Source organism: Caretta caretta, chromosome 22 (assembly GCF_965140235.1).
Source record: "Caretta caretta isolate rCarCar2 chromosome 22, rCarCar1.hap1, whole genome shotgun sequence".
NCBI lineage: Eukaryota > Metazoa > Chordata > Testudines > Cheloniidae > Caretta > Caretta caretta.
In genome coordinates, this window is record NC_134227.1 from 16408125 (window position 1) to 16432183 (window position 24059).

The 24059-nt window shown below is 47.6% G+C and overlaps 1 protein-coding gene across 1 annotated transcript in view; it reads right to left on the reverse strand.

Moving 5' to 3' along the window:
- GRIK4 (glutamate ionotropic receptor kainate type subunit 4) overlaps positions 1-24059 on the reverse strand; it is a 304635-nt gene that overhangs the window by 89769 nt on the left and 190807 nt on the right. Inside the window, 4 exon segments of the mRNA XM_048827667.2 lie at positions 123-176; positions 5552-5730; positions 15001-15166; positions 19081-19178. Coding sequence (XP_048683624.1) covers positions 123-176; positions 5552-5730; positions 15001-15166; positions 19081-19178 — 497 coding nt within the window.

Below are 24059 nucleotides of genomic sequence, written 5' to 3' on the forward strand. Positions count from 1 at the left end.
TTTATAAATCCTCTTCCACCCCCGAGCTTGTGGTTCCACCAAACACCACCAAGACGGAGCAGGGGTGCTGCCATTAACATGACACTACATGCCGGGGAGAGGAGCTGAGGAAGCAGTCTTACCAGATTCGTGAAGATATATGTGTAATAGGCGGACGCCATTCCCAGTTCAGCTGCCTGTGAAGGAGAGGAAAGGAGATTAGGCTGGAGAGTGACAATCTTCCATCTCAGCAACAGTACTGGGGGAGCCGGTATCAGATTTTCTTTTCAGATCTATCACTTTGCACGAAGGACTCTGATGTCCTTTTAAAAGCCATAAAGCGTAGCACCCAGAAGCATAGTTTGGCCTATTAAAGTAAAGACGGGGATCTGCTCTTTCAGAGGTGCTAAGCAGTTGCAGCTCCCACTGAAGTTAATGGAAGCTGCAGGTTATTATGAAGTATTACTTCGTTCTATTTCAGTAGTGCCTATCGACCCAAACTGGCCCCATTGTACAAACAAACAACCCAAAGATTCATTGATTTTTTTCAGAGGAACAGCCGTCATTTTGACCATCTAATTCAACCTCATGCATAATGAAGGACAGAGGATTCCTCCCTACATCTAGCTCTAACCCAGGATTTAGACAATTCATCACCGATGAATAAAGACAAAGGGAACCGGGAAGGAAGACATAACAATCGAAACAGGACCATTTGCATATATTACTAGTAACAATGGTTTTAACAGTCCCCGGTTGCCAGATGACCTGTTGAAGATCAATCCCAGATTGTGGTCTTTACAAGATTCAATTCTAATGTCAGGCCTGGTCTACACACAGATTTGGTACTGGTGTAACTATATTGGCAAGGGAGGTGAGTTTTAAAAAAAATCAATATATTTCTACTGGTACAACCCCTAGTGTAGAAACAGTTATACCAGTATAAAAAAGTGTCTTGTACCAGTACATCATATTTCCCTTCCCATATGGAATAGAATCTTTATTCTGGCATTACTGTATCCATACTAGGTGGGATTGCATGAGGTTAGCTCTATCAGTAGAGTTAAAGCAGTACAATTTGTGTGCATGGACAATCTGTAAGGGAAGGAATAGACAGCAATGTATTGTTGGGTAAAGTAAAGAGACTCTGCTGAAAAATAATTCTGGTGGCAATTTTCATCCTCTCGTATCAGGTGGCTTGGCTCCCCTGTTAGTTTCACTCCTCTTCAGGTTTCAATTAAATCCATTGTTTGTTCTGCACTGTAATGATCCAACCATTGAATATGCTCAGATTTGCAATGTGCAGATCATCCCGAATGATTTTTTGGGAGCTCCTCCACATCCCTTCTTTTATCTGTCCCCCAGCAGGAGGCTGATGGTGTCAGGAAGTGGGGAGATGAAACAGATACAAACGAGGTGGAGCTCCTGGCCTGATTAACCAGCAGTAGGTAAAGATTCAAAGCAAGGCAGACAATGCTGCTCCCTGCCTTCACCATGGAGGAGTCCTCACTGCTTTTCCCACTCCCCTTTCTCACTCAGATGCCTGTGATCAAAGAAACAGCAATGTAGGGCCGGAAGGGACCTCAAGAGATCATCTAGTGTACCCCGCTGTGCTAAAGCAGGATTAAGTATACCTACACTATTCCTGACATGTGTTTGTTTCATGTGTACTTAAAAACCTCCAGTGACGGGGATTCCACAACCTCCCTGGGAAGCCTATTCCAGAGCTTAAGTACCCTTAGAATTAGAAAGTTTTCCTACTATCCAATCTAAATCTTCCTTGCTGCAGATCACGCCGATTACATCTGGTCCTACTCTCAGTGGACCTGGAGAACAATTAATCACCATCCCTTTTATAACAGCCCCTCACATATTTGAAGACCATTATTATGTCCCCCTTCAGCCTTCTCTTCTCTAAACGAAACATGCCCAGTTCTTTCAACCTTTCCTCGCAGGTCATGTTTTCTAACCCTCTTATCACTTTTATTGATCTTGATGAACATAACAAATCTGCAGCCTCCACCGATGCACAAACAGCTGGCATGATGCATCCTCTGCAGGGAAAATGAAAAGGAGATTTTCTGGCCTGGTAGCTATTTGCTGGGACCCTTTGCTGATAAGCTGAAAGCTGGAAAATGAAAGACAGAAAGACGGGGGTGGGGGGAAATCAGAGGAACTTTAACACCAACACCACTTAGCACTTATGCCCAACATGTTAGGATAAGAGCCTCAAAACACTCTGGACAACCTCTACTCCCCCGACACTAACATACCATTGACTTCAGTGGGAGCAGAATTCAGCCAAGGTTGAGTGCTTTAAAAATCCCGCCCCAAGAACTAGGAAGTGCTTTACAGACACTAAGCAGCTAATCTGCACAGACTCCTCTGTGACACAGATCAATAGGACACCCTGTCTTTTACAGGTTGGGAAAGGGAGACTGTGAGAACGTAACTTGCCCAAGAACACACAGCAAGTCAGTAGCAGAGAGAAGACTAGATCCTCTGGCAACGTGCTCTGACCACCACCAGACCACAGTGCCTCTCATCTTCTGACTCCTGCACATCACAGTTTTCACTGTCTGGGGAGAGCAGCAATGTCTGCTCTCCCTGTGACCTACTCTGAAATCAGCAAGTGGGATTTCAAGGGAAGAAAATCAAAGAAAGCAACAAGCCGTCTCCTTTCCTCCATTGATCTCATCCATTTAACACACATATTGGCAAAGCTGGGGCAGGCTGGCTCTATAAGAAGCAACCATGTGTCTCTAGACCACATGGGGTGGGGAATATATGAGAGGTTGCAGCTTCTGCCTCATTGTCCAAAGGTAGCAGAGCCCAAGAAAGGGCTGGTAACACAGGGTTTGATCCAAAGTCTTTTACAATTAATGTCAGTTTTTCTGTTTGGATTGAGCCCAAAGGAGGAAACTGTTTTATCATCATCTTCACCCATTGTTCTGCTTGCTCTCCCAGTATACAGAGAAATAACTTCCAGTTTCACCTGTTGCAAGAAGTTCAGAAATCATAAGAGCGGTGTTCATTTCCCTTTCCCCTTGGAAACCTGCGCACAGGGCAACTGGATTAAATGCTATTGAATTGTTGCAAAATCTTCTCAATCTTTGACATCTTCATCGGTCATGGCCCGAGAATCCCTCAGTGATGGGAAGGGAGAGAGAGTGTGTCTAAAAAGCCCCTGTGCTCTGTAGCTGTGGAAAATTACTATGGCAACAGGCTGAGGGGATAGCCCTCAACAATGAGCGAGCTCATTCAAATTCTTTATTAACTCAGAGATGAAATCTAGAAATAAATTTACAAATCCACCCCAACCTGAAACCTCGTCTTTGATTTCCTGCACATAAGAAGCTTCAGAGGGGTTAGTGAAATAACAAAAATCGAAAAAGGAAAGTTGTTCCTCAGTGAAAACTACTATGTTGTATTTACATGTGCAATTTAAAAGGACACTGGAATGGATTGATGAGAGATCCAGCTGGAGTCACTTGCGACAGTGCAGCCTCTATTAGCAGCCTTAGTCTAACGTCAGCCTCTGGACCGAAGTCTGGCACCTGTACCAGCAAAGATTAGCAAGGGGACGCACATCAGCTGTCATGCTTCACGTCCCAAGAGTAGCTATCTACAATTGAAATTCTGCCACTGTTTCTTTGCATCCCTCGAGGCAACATTCATATTTTTTTCACCATAGTAGTAAAGCAAAGGGAGCCTGAGCTGGTCAGGAATTTTTCAATTTAATGTTTTTCGTTTGGAAAATACCGATTTGTGGAAACCGAAACATTCCGCGGGAAAGGGTCAGCTTCGACGAAGTTCCCGTTTTGGGAAAAGTGTCAAAATGTCCCCTTCCCTCATTTTTAAAATGAAAAATTCCATTTTTCAGTTCGAAACGACGTATTGTTTTGAAATTTAAGTGAATTTGGGGGGTGGGGCGGAATCTAATAAATTATTAAAAGGTCAAAATCAAAACAAAATGTTGGGACCTGAAAGGGGGTTCCAAAGAGGATGGCTCTAGACTGTTCTCAATGGTAGCAGATGACAGAACGAGGAGTAATGGTCTCAAGTTGCAGTGGGGGAGGTTTAGATTGGATATTAGGAAAAACTTTTTCACTAAGAGGGTGGTGAAACACTGGAATGTGTTACCTAGGGAGGTGGTAGAATCTCCTTCCTTAGAGGTTTTTAAGGTCAGGCTTGACAAAGCCCTGGCTGGGATGATTTAACTGGGAATTGGTCCTGCTTCGAGCAGGGGGTTGGACTAGATGACCTTCTGGGGTCCCTTCCAACCCTTATATTCTATGATTCTATGGGACTGACCCAATCCAAGTTTTTCCTCCACATTTTGGTCCACAAACATGTTTGAGATGTCGACTTTTCGTCCCAATTCAGGATGGGGACGTTTTCCGAAATCGTGGAAATTTTCCTGGGATGGGAAAACTATTTCCTGTCGAGCTGGAAACATAACTCACTGGAGAGTATGTGCTACAGGTGTCCCTCTGTGCTGATTGACAGCACATCTGAGTCTGTTACAGCCGCAGCGTGGGAGCCTGGGTTCTTTAGCTCAAGCTGTAGCAGCTTATGCTTTTAGCACTGGAGGTCCCCACTTCAATCCCTGATGAGTCAGCCAAGATGGCGGCTGTCATACAAAGTCTCACCAACTCTAGTAGGATGGTACCGTGGCACATGGTTTCCTTGTGGACAAGGTTCTTTGTGGAAACTAGCATGTAGTTGTACAGCCAGTAGGACTGACAGTTGTACAGGACATCACGAGGCTAATCCATCAGGCCTAGAAAACATGCATTCTGCTCTAGGAGTGAAAATGGCACACAGCATCATGGCCCTGATCCAAAACTCACTGAAACCAATGGAGAGTCCCACTGTCTCCAATGGCCTTTGGATTAGATTCCTTAGGCTCAGATTGACTCCATACTACAACACCTTCTACACCACCAGGAATCCCTCGTCTAGGCCCATTGGCATACTGAGAGGTGAATCTAGGGAGCCAGAACTTATATTTATTTCATTTGATAATTGGCTAAAAAGCCTCCCGTTCCATACAGGCGCTGGAGAGCTGCACTAAAGTGGAAGCCCAAACTGGATTCAGTGCTCCGATTAAACCAAACTCTCAAAACAAACACAACAACTGTACAGGAGACAATAAAATAAACAAACATAATCTGGTAAAAAAATAACTAGACAGAGAAACACAACAGAGATGTACTCAGAAAAGAGAGTCCACACTGCTGGCGGACCGACTTTCAAAAGAGCTGAGCTGACCCTGCTCAAAGCCAATAAGAGCAGTAAAAGTTTGGCATCGTGGATGCCAAGCCAGACACCCCTGGGGCATGCACTCGGAGTATTCAATCTATTTGTTCTACACCTAGAATCCCGGAGGCAGTGAGCAAACTGTTATTCCCAGGACCTCAGCATCAATCAGTGGAAATCTCCCTGTAGCGTAGATAATTTTCAGCCGCATGGTAGGAGTTTTTAAGCTCCGGAACCATACAACGCACATGCAGAAGGATCACTTGGTGGAAGCAAGGCAGTTTATAAAGCTGTAATTTCAGCTGCCTACCTTCTGGAGGATGATGTGAGACATGGAGGCATTCGCATGTACAATGATGGTGGAGGTTTTGTCGTCTCTGATTTCTTTCAGGAGTGGGGTAGGATCCCCGCTGTCATCCAGCATCCGGACAGAGAGGGTGTCCTTCGAGATAAGGAACTGACGAAGCAACTTCTCTAGGTTTAAAAGGCCTTCAAATAAAAGAAACACAAACAGAACTTTTGAATCAAGAGTACCCCACCCATGACAACAGCTATCCTTTCCCATAGGAACCAGTCCTTTGCAAACCTGGTCAGACAAATGGTGTAGCAACATGCTGCAAAGCAAAGAAGCCATGACCAGCAGAGGAGGGGAAGGAACGGAGCAATTTGTAACTCTCTGTGGCCATCTGACGGAACAGCCTGCAGCCCTCTCTCAGAGGGAAGATCATCTTGACACCGGGCCTTTCTGAAAGTAATTCTTTATACAGCTTTTTTTGGGAGGGGGCTTGTCATTTTCTATGTGTGTAGCTCAAGCACACTGGGCCTTGATCTCAGACTGGGCCTTCAAAGTGCTACCCCAGCACAAATAATAATAATAATAATAAAGAACCAAATGTATTCTGCAGAATAGCTCCGTGGAGCGCAAAAGCTTGTCTCTTTCACCAACAGAAGTTAGTCCAATAAAGGACATTACCTTGCCCACCTTGCCGCTCTAATATCCAACATGGCCACAGACCAACACAACCACCAAATGTATTCTAGGCATTTACAGAGAAATAAGAGGACACGGTCGAATGGCAGCGTGGTCCAGTGGGTGGGGCTCTCGGCTTGGTCTCTGGAGACCTTGATTCTATTCACATCTCAGGTCACTTCTCTGCTTGTCTTCCCACTCTTTTTTTTTTTTTTTTTGTCTTCTCTATTTAGACCAGTGATACTCAGACTTCAGCAGTTCAGGAGCCAAATTAGCGATCGACATTACCCCAAAAGAGCCACCGTAGTGCGAATGACAGGGAAAATATTTAGTTGTTCTATAGATTCTGACAGCATACAAGTTAATAACTTAGTGCAAGTTGATAACTTAATTGGTTAATCATATAGTAAAAGCACCCTGATTGGTGAATAACTTGGACTGGTTAATAATTAAATCACACTGTGTTTTAATATCGTCTGCTGCAAAGAGCCGCAGGAGACCCATTAGAGCGCCACGGTCTGAGTATCACTAATTCGCACTACAAGGTCTTTGGGGCAGTGGTCGTCTCACTCTGCCTCTGTGCTTTTTGGCACTTCTGTCATATAAATAACAAACAACAAGAATGTCCCAAGCCCATATACCTTACGATCCAAAGCCCTGATTTGGCAAACTCTCATGTATGCAATGAAGCCAGTAAAACTCCTGGCATGATGAAAGATTATGTAGCATCCGGCCCTATATCGGGCTGGAAAGGGAGGAGTTTGTTTGGTTAGCTTTTTTCAAAGGAGGAATTAAACGAATGGAAACTGGACTAGTTAACTACCAGCATCCCTCCAAAGGAAGAGAACAAAGAACAGATCCCAAACCCAGAGCTTAAGGCCAGTGCCCTGGCAATCAGAGGGGCACTCAGGGTAAGTCTACCCTGTAATAAATAAACAAACCTGTGGCCTTGAGTCTCTGAGCCTGGCTCAACTGACAGGGGCTCGCAGTACAGGACGAAAAATAGCCATGCAGACATTCCCACTTGGGCTGAAGCTCAGGCCCTGAGGCTGACCTCTCTCACTTGGTTTCAGAGCTTGAACTCCAGCCCAAGTGGGAACGTCTACACTAATATTTTTGGCACTGTGGCTTTGAGCCCTGTGAACCCAAGTCACTTGACCTGGCTCTGACTCTTGCTGCCACAGGGTTGTTTTTTGTTTGCAGTGTAGACATACCCTCACCGTTCCTGTGCTTCGAGCCCAGCACTCAACTCTTCAACTAAATGTCATTTTGACGGCACTCAACAGTTTATTCACCCAGAAAGTCAAGGGCTGGGGAAGCAATACAAGGCGGTACAATGCAACATAATCAAGAGGGAGAGTGCTGCTCTCAAGAACGCCCAACTCTTCACAAAAGGCAACAAAGCGATGCATTAAAGAGAAAAAGCCTAGATGAGTGGAGTCTCATTCACGGAGAGGTTTTCCAGCAAACCAGTGTGCATACACTGAGCTCTTTACCATGTAGTGCCCCCTGCCTTTCCTCCTTAATCCAGGAGGAACTCATCGGGGGACTAAAGCAACTGCAGTCAGCAGGATTTCTCTGGGATGAAATTAACTTCCTAGTCTATTTCTTCATGGAGGGTGAAATTCTAAGAGGACCTATATGTCACCTGAGTGTTATTTTATGGGTTTAAGTGGGACCTAAGTGTTGTCTAAGTTTTGTGCCAGATCTCTGCATAGTTTAATTTTCTCTGCACCTGCAATCTCCTTCCTACCAAGGAGCAGAGACGCTTCCAGCAATAACTGTTGGTTATTATTAATCACGTTTATTGCGGTCGTGCCTAAAGGCCAGCCAAGAATAGGGTCTCATCCTACCGGCACAGAGTAGTAGATGGTCCCTGTCTCAGAGAGTTTACAATCTATAGACAAGCCAGACACAGCTTGGGGGAAAGGGTACAAGTAAAACTACTCTGCTATTATTTAGGCAAACCAGCTGAACCAACGAGAAAGATTTGAGAAGCACCTTCACTCACCATGATTCCATTAAGCCCTCAGAAAAGGAGGCTTTTGTGTTTCCTTTGTCTTTCTAAAAATGGTCCAGTTTCATGGCAATTTTGCATTTCTCTTGGTTAAGAAAAGGACATTGAGGTCCCTTCCTTCCCGCCATCTTTCTGCATGAGCAAATCTGGATGCAAGTACCCAAGCTGCGGCTACCAACCTGAGCTGATTTTAAACCAGTGGCCTGGTGGTGAGCAGACCTCTGTCTCATTAACTGATGCCCCAGTACTTTAAATCACAAAAGCTGGAACGGAGTCATGGGAGGACAATCCCTAGACTACTGGGAACCCCTGGGTGTGTTATTTCTTTGGAAGGCGTTCCTAAAGCAAACAGGAATTATTGTGCATTATTAGCATTGCAGTGGTGACAGGAGGCTTTAACTGAGATTGTGGCCCCCTGGTGCTTGGAATCATACAAAGTTACAGTCAGAGACCACCCCCTGCCCAGAGAGATATGCAGTGTAGGCAGGACAAAGGAAAGATTATCACCACCATTTCACAGGTGCGGGAAAGCGAGGCACAGAGAGATTCTTGCCCAAGGTCACACGTGGGGCCAGGAATTGAACCCAGGCCTTCTGAGTCTCATGCCGGTGCCTTAAAAACAAGACAGTCCATCATCTCAATGACTGGATTTGGCCCACAACTCCCCTCTGAGGTTGGTCAGTGTCATTAGCTCCATGTGGCAGATGGGGAATCTGATACCCAGAGAGGAGAAATAACTTAGCCATCATCACACAGGACTAGAACCCCCATCTCCTGATTACTAGCCCAGTAAGTGAACCTGATTCTTCCCCCCCCCCCCCCGCACTCCCCCAAAGCATAGCAGGAGGACTCTAATGGGAAGGCACTGGCTATTTACAGACTAACAGTCACTGGGTATATACAGCACAACACCAAGACCACCAGGAAACATTTAAACTCTTCCTGCAAGGAGCAGCTGTAGGTTATGAGAATTCCACGGACACCCCTCCGTGCCGGCTTCAGTGGCAAGGCTAATCACACAATGACGGGAGGCAGTGCGGGCTGGCGGAAAGGGCACTGGCCCAGCAGTGAGGAGAGAAGCTGTCTACTCCCAGCACTTGCTGGGTGGCCTAGAGTGAGTCATTTCACTGCTCTGTGTCTTGGTTTCTCATTCTCGCTCTCTCGCCTGTGAACTCTTTGCGGCAAGGCCTGCCTCTCACTCCGTCTTTGCACAGTGCCTAGCACAATGAGGCCCCAATTTCAGCCGGGGCCTCCATGCACTATGATAACCCAAAATAAGGACTCCATAGTGCAGGATGCTGGCGCATGAAGGGTTAAAGCCAGCTTCTCCTGTCTGCAGAGAGACAGGCCTGAGCTGCACATCAGACTAAATCAAATGACTTTCGCTCTTCCTCGCTGTGAACTCCAGGAACGCATTAGCCTCACTCAGAATGCATCTGCCCGGATCAATATCAAATACAGCAGGACTGCAAGTCCTGGGGGAGCAGGGGCTGGGGGTGGGGGGGAAACAGGGGGAGGAGGAAGCCTGCCTTATTGCGAGCTGGTTAAAGATGTGGAAGGCCAGCTGTGGAGACGTTACTCAGGGGAGCCTCCTGCATGGTACACTGTCACGATCGGGCTCCATCTTGAGTAATGACGGTGGGGAGGTTGCAGGTCTCCTGGCAGGCGGGCGCAGAGCTCACGTTGGGGTTCTCAGCTCCGTGTCCCAGGTGAATGAACACATATGGAGGTGGAGGAGGCAGGGGCCCCTCCTCCAGCTCAAACACTGGGGCAGGCGTCGGTAGCAGACGCTCTGTGCAAAGTGCTGCAGAATAGGATTCTCTTGCACAAGCAGCTGGATTGTGCACTTACAATCTGTCCACAACATGGAGCAGCACCTCCCCAGCTGCCCACCCTGGGAATGCCTTAGGGGGAGTCATTTTTTATTGCTCCACCTCATACTCTGATGGGCAGCCCAAGGGTGGGGAGTGGAGCCCAGGGAGCGCGGTCGATTTACACCAGGCTCTGCCCCCCACAATGTGCAGAAATTCCCCAAGAGAGAAAGAAAAGCCAGCAGGACACGCTGGAATGTTCTAGTTTATGTCTAATTTCAGCCCCACAAAATAAAATTAGATCCTGCTCCTTAATTCCGCAGGCCGTGTGTCTCAGCCAAGCATTAATGAGGCAGATTGGAAAGCATCCCCTAACACAGCCGCTAAATGGAACTGCAATTCATATCAGGCCCTCATTTTGTCTCTCTTGATTAGTTTTTCCATTTTTATCCCTCCCCTACCACCCCACCACCCTCCACTAGTGCTCGCCCTACCCTAGCCTTTCCCGAGTCCTACCCTGTCCCGTCGCTGCAGGCAGACAGCAGTGGAGACTCTCTGGGTGAGAAGGCACAGCTCTGCAGGCCAGTTTCTAAACCAGATCAGGCACCACGAGGCGGGCGAGGAAGCTCAGCGGAGACAGCTGATTTCCTCTCCTCTGGCTCAACAGAATTATCATTCCCAGCACGTTATATCCTGCCCATAGCCGCGTTGGTTCACACCTTCCCCTCCTCTCAGCGTGGGGAGGGGAAGATGAAGAGATTCCCTTTTTGTTCCAGTGACATGAGAAAGGGGATCGCCTGCCGCTGACAGACTGAGACTTCAGAAGGCTGTTTCACAGGCCAGATATGAGCAAGGACTTGTCGACCCCTCTGGGCAACTTTGAAGCGCATAAATGAGGACCACCAAGTGTGGAGAGGCAGGAGCAGATGTCGTCTCAGTCTGCGCCATTCATCGAGGCTCATCTGGGAGTGGCAAAGCCGGAATGCCTCCCAAACCACGCACAGTACCCGCTCTGAGCTTGTGTCTGGGGACTTAGAGGCAGTTTCATGAAGGGCAGTGATACTCAGACCTCAGTGGTTCAGGAGCCAAATTAGTGATCAACATGACCCAAAAGAGCCACAGTAGGGTGAATTCATTGTTTCATTTACTATAGTACTAGAGATTCAGATTTAAACAGTACGAGGGGAAATATTTAGTTTTTATATACAGTATTATTATTTTATCAACTACAAGTGGTTAATAATGCAGTAAAAGCCTCCTGATTGTGTGATTTAATTATTAACCAATGGTTTAACATCACCTGCTGCAAGGAGACACACCAAAGAGCAACTTGTGGCTCGCGAACCACCGTCTGAGTATCGCTGCTCTAGTGGCTAAAGCCGGTGAGTGGGACTCAGGAATACGACAGTGAATAATGGAATTTTCAATCCAGGGCCTGAAACGACTGAGCTGAAAAGATGCCGGTCAGTTTGGACGGAAAGCCTTCTCCCCCCCTGCACCCTGTAAATTGTTGTTAAAAAAGAACTTGAAAAAAATTTGTTTTAAGTTGATTCCAAATGATTTGGGTGTGGGACAGGGGGAGTTGTTTCAAGCCAACTATTTTTTCACACGCCACACCCCCCCCCTTTATTTTTAATTGGCCAAATGTCGATTTGAAACAAAATGGTCGAAACAAAACGTTTCCACTTTAAAGCTATTTTTTGTGCAACTCAACCTTTTGCTAACTTCAGCCCGGAGTCGAAAAATAGGTTTGGGGACCTGAAAATGTTTTTTTTTTAAAAAAAACCTATTCCTTGAAATATATTCACCAGCTCTACTCCAGAGTCCTGAGCTGCACTGACTCACTTTCTGCATCAGTGTTTCCCCATCTCTGTGACCAAGGGCTACTGGAGAAGGCAGGATCTGTGCATGCACATGTATCCATGCAGGCATTTCATTCCCTGCACTGTAGCATTCAGCTACAAGCCCTGACCCGCGCAGAGGATGACAGCACCGGGATGCCTCGGCCCCAGAGGACCACTGGGGAGATGCCACCTGCAGGCGGTCTTCCCTGGGCGGCTCCCCGCGGGTGAGCCGTTTGCATCAGCCATTGTGTTGGCACAGAATGGTTTGGCACAGTGGTAGTATTGAGCACATAGGGTTTGATACGAATTATGCACACGCTGGTAGGTGTCCGCGTGGCCCAGGCATAGAGCCTTCTCCTTTGCTTTGAGCCACCCCAGGTTCTTGGGCTGAATTAAGCAGCTTGCCTTGTTTCCCCTCTCACTGCCAGGGTGCAGATCACAACTGGTACAACACATGGTCGAGATTGCGATAGCAACTGCGATCTCCGGCCACGACAGATCGGAGCTGGAGTTGTGTCCTGTTTGCAGCGGGTTTTCTAAAAACACGCAGCGCCTTCCAGGTTTGGGCGAATTATCCCTCGCAGCCTCTCCGAGATGGGGAAATGGAGTCACGGGGCCGGAGCCTGCTCCCGAGTGCACGCTGGTGCAAAACCAGTAACAACATGGACTGCGAGAGAGAGTTAATTTCTGTTCACTCCAGCACAGGTGACAACTGGCCCACAGCCAAGACTTTTCCAAGGTTGCAGTGTGAGTCAGCAGCAAGACTAGGAACAGAACCCAGGAGTCCTGTCACACAGTCCTGCGTTAAACCAAACAGCTCAGACTCTCTGCTCCTTGAGCTCGAGTTTCTAGCTATCACACCAAAACAAACAACGTTGTCCCTCAAAATGGAATTTCCTTATCAATTAATGGCCAGATTGTGTGCGGTCCTGGCTCGGCCAGAAAGGGGGATGCAAAAAGCCCCACTCTCCCATGCCCTTGCTCAAGGACAGTGGCCAATAGCAGTCTCTGTGCTTGGGGTGCTGGCTTCTGCTTCCCCCCACGGAGCAGGACTATGGTCCATTCCTGTCCTGCAGGATGGGGGAGTTGTAGCTGCATGAAGCACCTTCACCCTTGGACTCCTCTGGGCCTGGGCAGGGCTCCTCCTACTCAGGGCTTGTGGCTAAATGTCACACGAGCCCTAAAGGGTAACTTCCTGGAGCCAGCAATTGAGTTATCCAGCAGTCCCTGATTAAAGCTATCTGGATTGATTCAATTAAGGGTGGACGTTGAATTATTTAACACAAGCCATTTGGTTCCTCAGATTCTTCGATCCAGTTAAATGCAGGATCAAATTAACCAGGGACTGAATGAAGTGGGAGGCACCTGAGTGCGTCAGCTTGTGGATGGGCAGGTGCAGTCAGATGCCCAGTTATGGGTCTGTGCGTTCCCGAGAGTGTGTGCATCACACTGTGTGTCGCCGGGGGGGTGGAGATAAGGAAAAGCTGCACATGAGGTATGAAAAAGATGTTATGAAAAATAAGTTCACGGCAATGTTAAAGGTACAGCCAGAAAAATCAGAGTAAACAAATACCAGAGTTAAGGCTGCGGCAGTAACATCAACGCAGGGTCGTTGCACACCTTGGGCCAGATCCTCAGCTGGAATAAATTGGAGTCAATGGTGATTTTGCTGATTTACACCACCTGAGGATCTGGCCCTCAGCGAGTGCACAATTTGGGAAGTGGGCACAAGGACCCTTTTGGCATCCATGCCGGAGCTGGTCAGATTGGAAGTCCTATTGCTCTCCTGAATGCAAGGACAGATCCAGGCTGCTCGCTTACATTTTGCAGGCACTCAGCTGCTCCCGGAAGGCCTTGTGCCTGGCTAAATGATGCACAGTGCCCCCTGGAGCTCCCATTAGGGCAGTGCACCTCTTCACCACCCCCTACAGCAAGCTCCTTGGGACAGGAACACTTTAGCCCTAATGCATCCAGCTTCCACTTTGAAAAGAAAATACCCACGTGCTAATGGGAACCCTTAACCATGTCATGTCCTGACTTCTGGTGAGGTTAGCTGCACTCTTAAGGATATGACCTGAAAAGACCCAAGCGTGTGAGGGCACGGCAGCGAAAGGACGGTGCATGCGTAAAAATGGGTGGTGTGAGCTTGTGTAGACAAGTGTGTCTACCTGTGTGCAGTAGAGATGAGCCAAAGCTGCAGAGTTCGGATCTGAACTTCCCCCCGGTTTGTGGGTTCGGACCCAGAGGTCTAGTATGGGCCCATCCGCATTGTACACAAAAGTCAGATTTATAAGGCCTGCTCTCATGCTCCGAGATGCACGTCAGTAACCACCCAGATCTACATACCTGCGTGCTAACTTCAAAACACCTGGGGCCCAATTCCCCTCTCGCTGACTCCAGTCTAAATCAGGAGTGAATCCCAGGATGTCAATGGCGGTTACACTGGAGCACAAAACCAGTGGAGGAGGGAGGCCTAATGTGCGTAGAAGTTATCAGGCAGGCTTACCGCTGTGCAGTTACTGGGGCATGCATGGTGGCAGAATCATGCGCAAGCGAATAAGTCAGCACCCAGGATTGCACAGAACGGGCTGGACAGTAGCGAAATCCAGTGTGCACTCAGTTTAGGTCACAGACTGCACACATGTCTCAGAAAGACACATTTCCAAATCGTGCTTTGTCAGGAACCGACCTCAGGCTTTTTCCATTATGGAAACCCATCCATCAGCTAAAACGCTCTCTATGAAACCAAAAGGCAGCCAATGTCCTTCCCCCCAGCCCCATCTCTCACAAACTGCTGCTGGAAATTTCTGGACTTGGTTCTAAGTGTGGACCTCCAGCTGCAGGCCTCTCACTCGCCTCTGATTTCACCAAGTTCCCTTCTTGCCCCGGACAGGACAGACCCCATCATTAGTAAAATGGATTATTTTAGGCCACTATAATCAGAGAAAAGCACAGGCCTCCAGCAATTGACACCAGCTTTGCCGGTGGGATTTCACTAACCAGTGCTAGACCCTAGAGGCATTTTTACACAGCAGAGAGAGGTAACGGATGTGGGAAGGGGATAAAATGAGAAGCAAGCGGGAGCAGGAGGGGTTAACACAAGCCATGGCCACTTACATTCAGCTTTGGCACAGATGAGGCAGGCAGTGGTGCAATTAAAGAAGTTCAGGATCCCAGCTACGGCCACGCTGATGTCGGGGTTGCTGGGGTGGAGGTTCAAGGTGGTGAATCGCTGGAACTGGAACTTGAGGAATTCCTCTGGGGCAACTTTAAAATGAGGGACCTGGGAAAATGAGAAAGAACAGAAGACACAGAAAGAACGAGAGGAAGAGCAGTTGCAGAAGATGCATTTCTCCAGTAAAAAAACAGTCAACTCAGTGCCGCATGGGAAGCAGGTGAGAGAAAAGACAACCCAGCAAAACTGCATAGAATATTCTACTGAACAGAGGAGACAATGGATGGAAGCATAGGCGCCAACTCCATGGGTGTTCCGGGGCTGGAGCACCCATGGGGGAAAAAAAGTGGGTGCTCAGCACCCACCAGCCACAGCTGATCAGTGGCACTCCTGATCAACTGTTTGGCGGCTGCAGGAGGCACTTGCGAGAGGACGGAGAGCAGGGAGCGATGAGGGCTTTGGGAGACGGGTTTGAGCAGGGGTGGGAAGAGGTGGAGCGAGGGCAGGGCCTCAGGGGAAGGGACGGAGTGGGGGTGGGATCTTGGGGTGGAGCCGGGGTGAAGTACCCCGAGTTAAAAATAAAAGTCAGCACCTGTGGATGGAACCCTAAATGGGTTTTTACTCTTGTGGATCCTGAGAAGGAGAAAGTCATAGCAGCAAGAAGTGTCTGACTTGGAGTGATGGGGAGAAATGGACCAGGGAGTCCCTGGCTAAGACCTTTAAAGAAAGTCTAGCAGTAAGAGCCTCGCTGAAACCTTTAGGAAAGACTGAAAGAAGAACACGATGACCCCATGCTGGTGAATCTCAGGATAAGGAGAAACAGCTGCAGCAGCCTAAAGCTTTGCCCTGTTTGATCTGCGGAGAAGTAACAGGCTATTCCAAAGGGATCAGAGCTAATATTTCATTTGCCATTCATAAACGGGAGTGGAAGTAGCACTGAGACGCTGCATGCCAGGGAATACGGACAATGCGGGGCCAAGGAGCCCAGGGTGCAGATGGAACGGGAGCGACAGGAGACCAGCAAGGATAAGGGTCAGCGGGACAGAGAAAGGATTTGTTTGTTTGTTTTTTAACAGCATGGATTATTTGGAAGAAACAGAACAGAAAAAGGGGAACATCTGGTTCTGCTTCAATAGAGCAATGTCAAGTCCTCTTTGCTTCCATTAGCGGCGCTTCCAGAAGCTATCACCCCACGCCTCTGATCTGTCTCCTCTTGGGGAAGGCTGTTAGTGGGCTGTGATGGCTGCTTTATTGGAGGCATAAGCTGTTTTGTTAGTAATAGAAAAGTTAAAGAGTAATAAGCTGCTAACTGCCTTGATCTCACTCCGCAGACCTCAGCCTGGGCTCCATTAACAGGGAGAGAAACAGACTGTATGCCACAGGCAGATTCCTTTAACTAATGTAGATGGGACATCTACAGTGTGGGCTTATTGATCATTCTCTGAAGCCAGATGGAGTCTGAGGCTCATGGCAGTGACGATTAATGAGGCAGAGAGATGCGCAGGCAGAGGTGTACACGAGATCCCACCACATACGTCTGCAGGGTGCGATCCCCAAAGAGGTGGGCCCAAGTCACAAAGCTGAGGGTTGCTCCAGTCCACAGCTTTGCGTCAGCCCAAGATGGAGACAGGAGGTCTAATTTTTGTCTCCTTCCCAGTGGCTTTATGCCAGCGTACCGCCAGTGACTTCACCGTGACGGTCTTTAGGTTAAAGCATTGGACTGTGACGCAGGAGATCTACCTGCTCCGCCACAGATGCCTTGTGTCCCCCTCAGGCAAGTCACTTTCCCTCTGCGTGCATCCTTTCGCCATCGGTACAAGAGCACTTCCTTTGCCTGCCTTGTCTGGTTAGACTGTAAGCTTTTCAGGACAGAGGCTGTCTTACTACTGTACTTAGCACCTGGCACAATGGGGCCCTGATCTTGGCTAGGCCATTAGGTGCTACTGTAAAACAAATAACGACGAGTCATTCCTGATTCTTACCAGTGTAAATGACAGCAGAGAGGATTAGGTTCAATAACCAGACAGATAAGACTGGATCTGAACTTCCTAGCACCCCAGTTTTGATTCAGGACCACCTCTAAAAAGAGGGAAGAGAATTGCTTCATGTAGAACACGGGGAGTCTAGCTAGAAACAACTAGCTGAGACCAAAGAGGAACAGAGTTAAGATGAATATCAGGAAAAACCCTGATGATCTGTTACGGCAGATTGGTCTTTGCCTGGGTAGTGGCGGATGCTAGAGGCAGTGCAATGGATCAATCCTGCAATGGATCAAGCAACTAGGAAAGAAAGGACAATCCTGCAGTAGCTGAGGGAGTTGGGTCTAGCAGATCTCTTCCAGCTCTAATGTCTCTGATTCTAAGGAAATAAAGCAATGCAAGTCATTTGCAAATACAAGCTATTTACCGTGTTCCATTTCAGACGCTCCTACACCGTGGAGGCACCAGAGACAGAGTCCAGTAAATGGCTGAGAGATGTTATCAGGCTATGAAGGGATGAACTATAAGAAGAGAACTCCATTTCTTTTCCCCAGAGCACAGACGGATCAGTGTACGCTGGCAGTTGAGGGTTTATAAAATATTAAATCAGAGACATAATCTGGATGTAGATTAAAAAGGTTTGTATTGAAGAAACATCGCCAAACAGAAAGGGAATATAATCTTCCAGGAGGATCATGCACAAACTAATGACTGCCGGGAGCTTCTGTGCTGAGTTATGTTTGCCAAGCAGGTGCTGGCTTTTGCAACTGTAACTGTCGAGGCAGTTCTTGCTGGATCCTAGAGAAGCTGGAGGAATGGGTAGTGCAGGAGAAACTGGGAGATGGGCTGAGACTAGCAGAGAAGCGGAAGGAGATGTGGTGAGAGAGAGAGGAGGAAGAACAAGGAGTTAAGAGAAGGGAATAGGAAAGATGGGACCCATGCACTAAATTACAAGTTCAGGTACACCTTGCTGCAGCCCACAGATGGTTAGAGGAAGGATGGCCTAGTGGATAAGGGACTGGACTGGAACTCAGGAGATCTGGTCAAGTCTCAGCTCTGCCACAGACATCCCAGGGCTACCTGGGGCAAGTCGCTTCACCTGTCCTGTGTCTCACTGCCCCAGGGGTAAAATGCGGATAATAGCACTGCCCTGCCTCGCAGTGGTGTTGTGAGGATCAAGTCCGCTAGTGCTTGTGAGGCGCTCAGATACAAGGGTGACGCAAGGCTGGGTAAGTGCCCTGCTGGGCAGAAAGAAACTGACATAGCAGTAGTTAGACCCACATGGGGGTCTGTGTGCGCGTGGCGGGGCAACGGACAGGAAAGCAACAAGAGGCCTTCCTAGGACTGGCAGAAGAAAAGCAGCAGCCAGACCCTGGAGAGGAAGAAGAAGGAGAGCAACAGTGAGGAGGAACTGGAAGCAGAAATGGGTGGAGGAACAGCAGTAAAACCTTGGCTGACATCTGTGGGGGAACAGAACGACAGAAAAGCAGAAGACGCCAGCTGGGACCCTATGAAGGAGAAAGTGACTCGGCAGCAGTACACCTTCCCTGCTGGTTCTCCAGAGGAGGCACTCGCGGCTCAAAGACAGAAAGTCTCATGGGATCAGAACTAGGGAGGCGAATAATCATCTCATTTGCAGTTAATAAATCAGAGGGGAGATGCTGCGTCGTAGGGCATTCAGGTAACATTCAGCAGAGACAGCAAAGGACCCAGTCCCTCCAGAGCCTGACACAGAGAGAGAGAGGGTGGGGAGTAGAACTCTGCTTGAGGGTCTCCAGCACTGCATTGCCCTGAGTCATATGTGTTCGGAAGAGAATTTGCAGTGGACATGAGATTGTGCTAGAGTAGGGAAAAGAGGCCAGGGGAACTATTCTGCACCCCTTCAATCCCCAACAGTGGGCTTCCTCCCTGTCCCAGACAGACTGAATTTGATGCCCCTCCAGTACAACCTAGCAGCCCATCAGGCTATGGGAGCCCTGCAAGGCAGCTCAGTCAGTCTCTCAGACAGCCTGGAGATATTCCCACCGGTGGGATTTCACTCACCTCTTTCTCCCCGCAGATATTGCTGATAATAGAGCTTGAGGCCGGACTCGACGAAGGTCCCAGGACGGCTACCACCCCTTTCGGAAGAATCTGGCACACTGGGGTCACCATGGAGAATTAGAGAGCAGGAGAGGAAATGTGTTAGCCAATCGGGGGTTATCCCAGATTCTTAGTAAGTATCAAATCCTACTAAGAAAAGGAGTACTTGTGGCACCTTAGAGACTAACCAATTTATTTGAGCATGAGCTTTCGTGAGCTACAGCTCACTTCATCGGATTTGTGCTGGAAATGGCCCACCTTGATTATCATGCACATTGTAGGGAGAGTGGTCACTTTGGATAAGCTATTACCAGCAGGAGAGTGAGTTTGTGTGTGTGGTTTTTCAAAAGGGGGGTGTGTGAGAAAACCTGGATTTGTGCTGGAAATGGCCCAACTTGATTATCATACACATCGTAAGGAGAGTGATCACTTTAGATAAGCTGTTACCAGCAGGAGAATGGGGTGGGAGGAGGTATTGTTTCATGGTCTCTGTGTATATAATGTCTTCTGCAGTTTCCACAGTATGCATCCGATGAAGTGAGCTGTAGCTCACGAAAGCTTATGCTCAAATAAATTGGTTAGTCTCTAAGGTGCCACAAGTCCTCCTTTTCTTTTTGCGAATACAGACTAACACGGCTGTTACTCTGAAACCTATCAAATCCTACTGTATCTTCTTTCCCATTCCCAGGGGCTGAGAGTACAAATTCATCCATGCCCCCACACTACACAGAACCCACTGCCTTTGTACCCAGGACTTCATGGAGTCATTGTCACCCTGTTCCTCGTATTTCCTAAGGGGTAAAGATCCTGACCCACAACCCATCTCCTGTTCCCTAGAGTGCCACAGTCCCACTGCCCTATACACCAGACCGTGCAGCATCCCAAACCTTGTGAAATCCCCACCACCCAAAGCCCATATCACCACCATGTGTCTCCTGTCCAAAGCTCACAGCAAACCCAAAGCTCACAACAAACCCCCCAAACCAATCCCATGGAATCCCACTCAATAACCCCGCTTTCCTGTTATCCCACCATAGAATCATAGAATATCAGGGTTGGAAGGGACCCCAGAAGGTCATCTAGTCCAACCCCCTGCTCAAAGCAGGACCAATCCCCAATTAAATCATCCCAGCCAGGGCTTTGTCAAGCCTGACCTTAAAAACTTCTAAGGAAGGAGATTCCACCACCTCCTTAGGCAACGGATTCCAGTGTTTCACCACTCTCCTAGTGAAAAAGTTTTTCCTAATATCCAACCTAAACCTCCCCCACTGCAACTTGAGACCATTACTCTTTGTCCTGTCCTCTTCTACCACTGAGAATAGTCTAGAACCATCCTCTCTGGAACCACCTCGCAGGTAGTTGAAAGCAGCTATCAAATCCCCCCTCATTCTTCTCTTCTGCAGACTAAACAATCCCAGTTCCCTCAGCCTCTCCTCATAAGTCATGTGTTCCAGAACCCTAATCATTTTTGTTGCCCTTCGCTGGACTCTTTCCAATTTATCCACATCCTTCTTGTAGTGTGGGGACCAAAACTGGACACAGTACTCCAGATGAGGCCTCACCAATGTCGAATAGAGGGGGACGATCACGTCCCTCGATCTGCTCGCTGTGCCCCTACTTATACATCCCAAAATGCCATTGGCCTTCTTGGCAACAAGGGCACACTGCTGACTCATATCCAGCTTCTCATCCACTGTCACCCCTAGGTCCTTTTCCGCAGAGCTGCTGCCTAGCCATTCGGTCCCTAGTCTGTAGCTGTGCATTGGGTTCTTCCGTCCTAAGTGCAGGACCCTGCACTTATCCTTATTGAACCTCATCAAATTTCTTTTGGCCCAATCCTCCAATTTGTCTAGGTCCCTCTGTATCCTATCCCTGCCCTCCAGCGTATCTACCACTCCTCCCAGTTTAGTATCATCCGCAAATTTGCTGAGAGTGCAATCCACACCATCCTCCAGATCATTTATGAAGATATTGAACAAAACCGGCCCCAGGACCGACCCCTGGGGCACTCCACTTGACACCGGCTGCCAACTAGACATGGAGCCATTGATCACTACCCATTGAGCCTGACAATCTAGCCAACTTTCTACCCACCTTATAGTGCATTCATCCAGCCCACATTTCTTTAACTTGCTGACAAGAATACTGTGGGAGACCGTGTCAAAAGCTTTGCTAAAGTCAAGAAACAATACATCCACTGCTTCCCCTTCATCCACAGAACCAGTAATCTCATCATAGAAGGCGATTAGATTAGTCAGGCATGACCTTCCCTTGGTGAATCCATGCTTACTGTTCCTGATCACTTTCCTCTCATGTAAGTGCTTCAGGATTGATTCTTTGAGGACCTGCTCCATGATTTTTCCAGGGACTGAAGTGAGGCTGACTGGCCTGTAGTTCCCAGGATCCTCCTTCTTCCCTTTTTAAAAGATTGGCACTACATTAGCCTTTTTCCAGTCATCCGGGACTTCCCCCGTTCGCCACAAGTTTTCAAAGATAATGGTCAATGGCTCTGAAATCACAGCTGCCAGTTCCTTTAGCACTCTCGTATGCAACTCGTCCGGCCCCATGGACTTGTGCGCGTCCAGCTTTCCTCCAACCCCAGGCAAAGCCTCTTCCCTTTGCCCCATAACCAGGACATTTCTCTTTTCAGACCTGACCCTTTTGGGATCTGCCTGCATTGCTGCAGGACATCTTTCACTGAAGTTTATGGAAGATACTAAAAGAAGGACATTACCCTGGTTAAAGCATCATTGACACAAGCCAAACCGACACAAATTTGCTAGCTCATCCTCTGAAGAACTGAACAATAAATATGAATTAAATGATTGTACTTGGTTTGTTTTTACTATGTGTTCTGCTCAGTGGCAGTGAGCACTCTGGATCCATGCCACCAGCTTGCTACATTAACAGAACCCTGAAAAACTCAGGAAGCTGAATTCTCTCCCCCTCAGCCTCCTCCTGAGTTTAATAGGAACCTTTTGTGCTTTCAGTCGTAGCATGACTGAGCTGGATCGGGCTCCAAAGACTGTCCAATTGGTGTCAACTCGGTGGTGGAATTCAAACCCTACCAACACATCTAGGGCTGTTCCTCTGGAGTAATTTGTCTACGTGAAGACTCCATAGATTTAAACCAGCAGCTTCGTCATTTCTGAGCCCCAAAGACCCCTTGAAGGATATTCTGAATTTAATGTGAGTGAGGAGTTGTTCTGAAAGACATCACAGGCCCAGGCTAAGTGAAAAACTGTGGTTGATTGAATGCCACCACTCTCCCACCTCTTCCCCAACAGGACCAAAGCAGCCCTGTGAACAAATACAAAGCTGTATTTGCTGCACCAGCACGAATGTGAGTTTCTTCCAAGGAAAGAGGATACCAATCGGTTCACCAGAGTCATCTGCCATCCCTACAGGACCATCTTGTGAACGTTTTCAGAACCAAATATTTGTGAACTTCTCGATTTAAAAAAACAGGTCACGCATCTAAGTTGTGGTCTCTTAGATATCAAGTGGCTTGTCTGTCTTGGGGTATGATTCTTTCATAACAGTTGTGAGATTTAGTCAAGATTCAGTGGCTGGAAGTTGAAGCTAGAAATATTCAATGGCACAACGTTGTTTTCTTTTAAACAGTGAGGGTGTACTCACTTACTTTCCCTTACTTAAAGTCTTTAAATCCAGATTGGATGTCTTCCAAAAGAAGATACGCTCTCACTTGACAAGCTATTGGACTCAATGCAGGAATCAGTAGGTGAACGTTATGCAGGAGGTCAGACTAGATGATCATAGTGGTCCTTTCTGGTCTTAAAATCTACAAAGTAGATAACTTAGTGGTTAGAGTAGGAAGCTGGGAGCCAGGACTCCTGGATTCTATACTGAGTCCTGCCGATGACTTGGTCACGTATCAAAACTAGACATCACTGCACTGACAGCAGCAGTTGTTTGACAGTGCAGAAAAACTCTATGTAGATTGAAGTCAGGAAGTGAAGAACATTTCATTGAACCTGCTGTAAGGGTTAATTAGGATGTGGGGCAATGCCTGTATTGAAATTTGGCTCCCCACTTTTCTGAAAGAGGGCAAGTGGCTAGGATGTCAGTTCTAGGAGTCATTTAATTCTTTGCCTCTCCAAACCATAGTGCCCCAACAGCACAAAAGTTCAGTCTGCTCCCTAGTAAACTGCCAATCCCCTTCCTGCGGCTCCTAGAAGTTCTGCTAAGGACTCCGTCCATGTACTGGGCTGGCCTGACCATGCTTGGGTTGTAAGAACTGAAAATGGTATGACTGCAGGCTTACTTATATGGTACTTATTGGATGATGCAACAACACTGCCCCTCCCAGGTTTGTGTTTGTTTCCTTTTGGAGAAGATACATAAAAAAACTACTTTGAATTGTCTGTACTCCATGGAGTCAATTCTTAACCTCACAATCATTTGTTAAGCTGGGCACAAGCAAACAATCCACATTTTAACATCATCAAATGTAAATGTATACATCGAGGAACAAAGAATGCAAGCCATACTTATATGATGGAGGGACTCTATCCTGGGAAGCAGTGATTGTGAAAAAGATTTGGGGATCCTGGTGAATAACCACCTGAACAGGAGCTCCAAGTGTGCCACTGTGTGGTCAATGGTCTAATGTGACCCTGGGATGTATAAACAGGAGGCTCTCGAATAGGAGAAGAGAGGTTATTTTACCTCTGTCTTTGGCTCTGGTGTGACTTTGGCACTGCTGGAATACTGCCCCCAGTTCCGGAGTCCACCGTTCAGGAAGAATGTTGATAAATTGGAGAAGATTCAGAGAAGAGCCACAAGAACGATTAAAGGATTGGACCACACGCCTTATTGTGAAAGACTCAATCTGTTTAGCTTAACAAAGAAACGGGCAAGGGGTGACTTGATCACAGTTTATAAGTACCCCATGGGGAACAAAAATCTGATAATAAAGG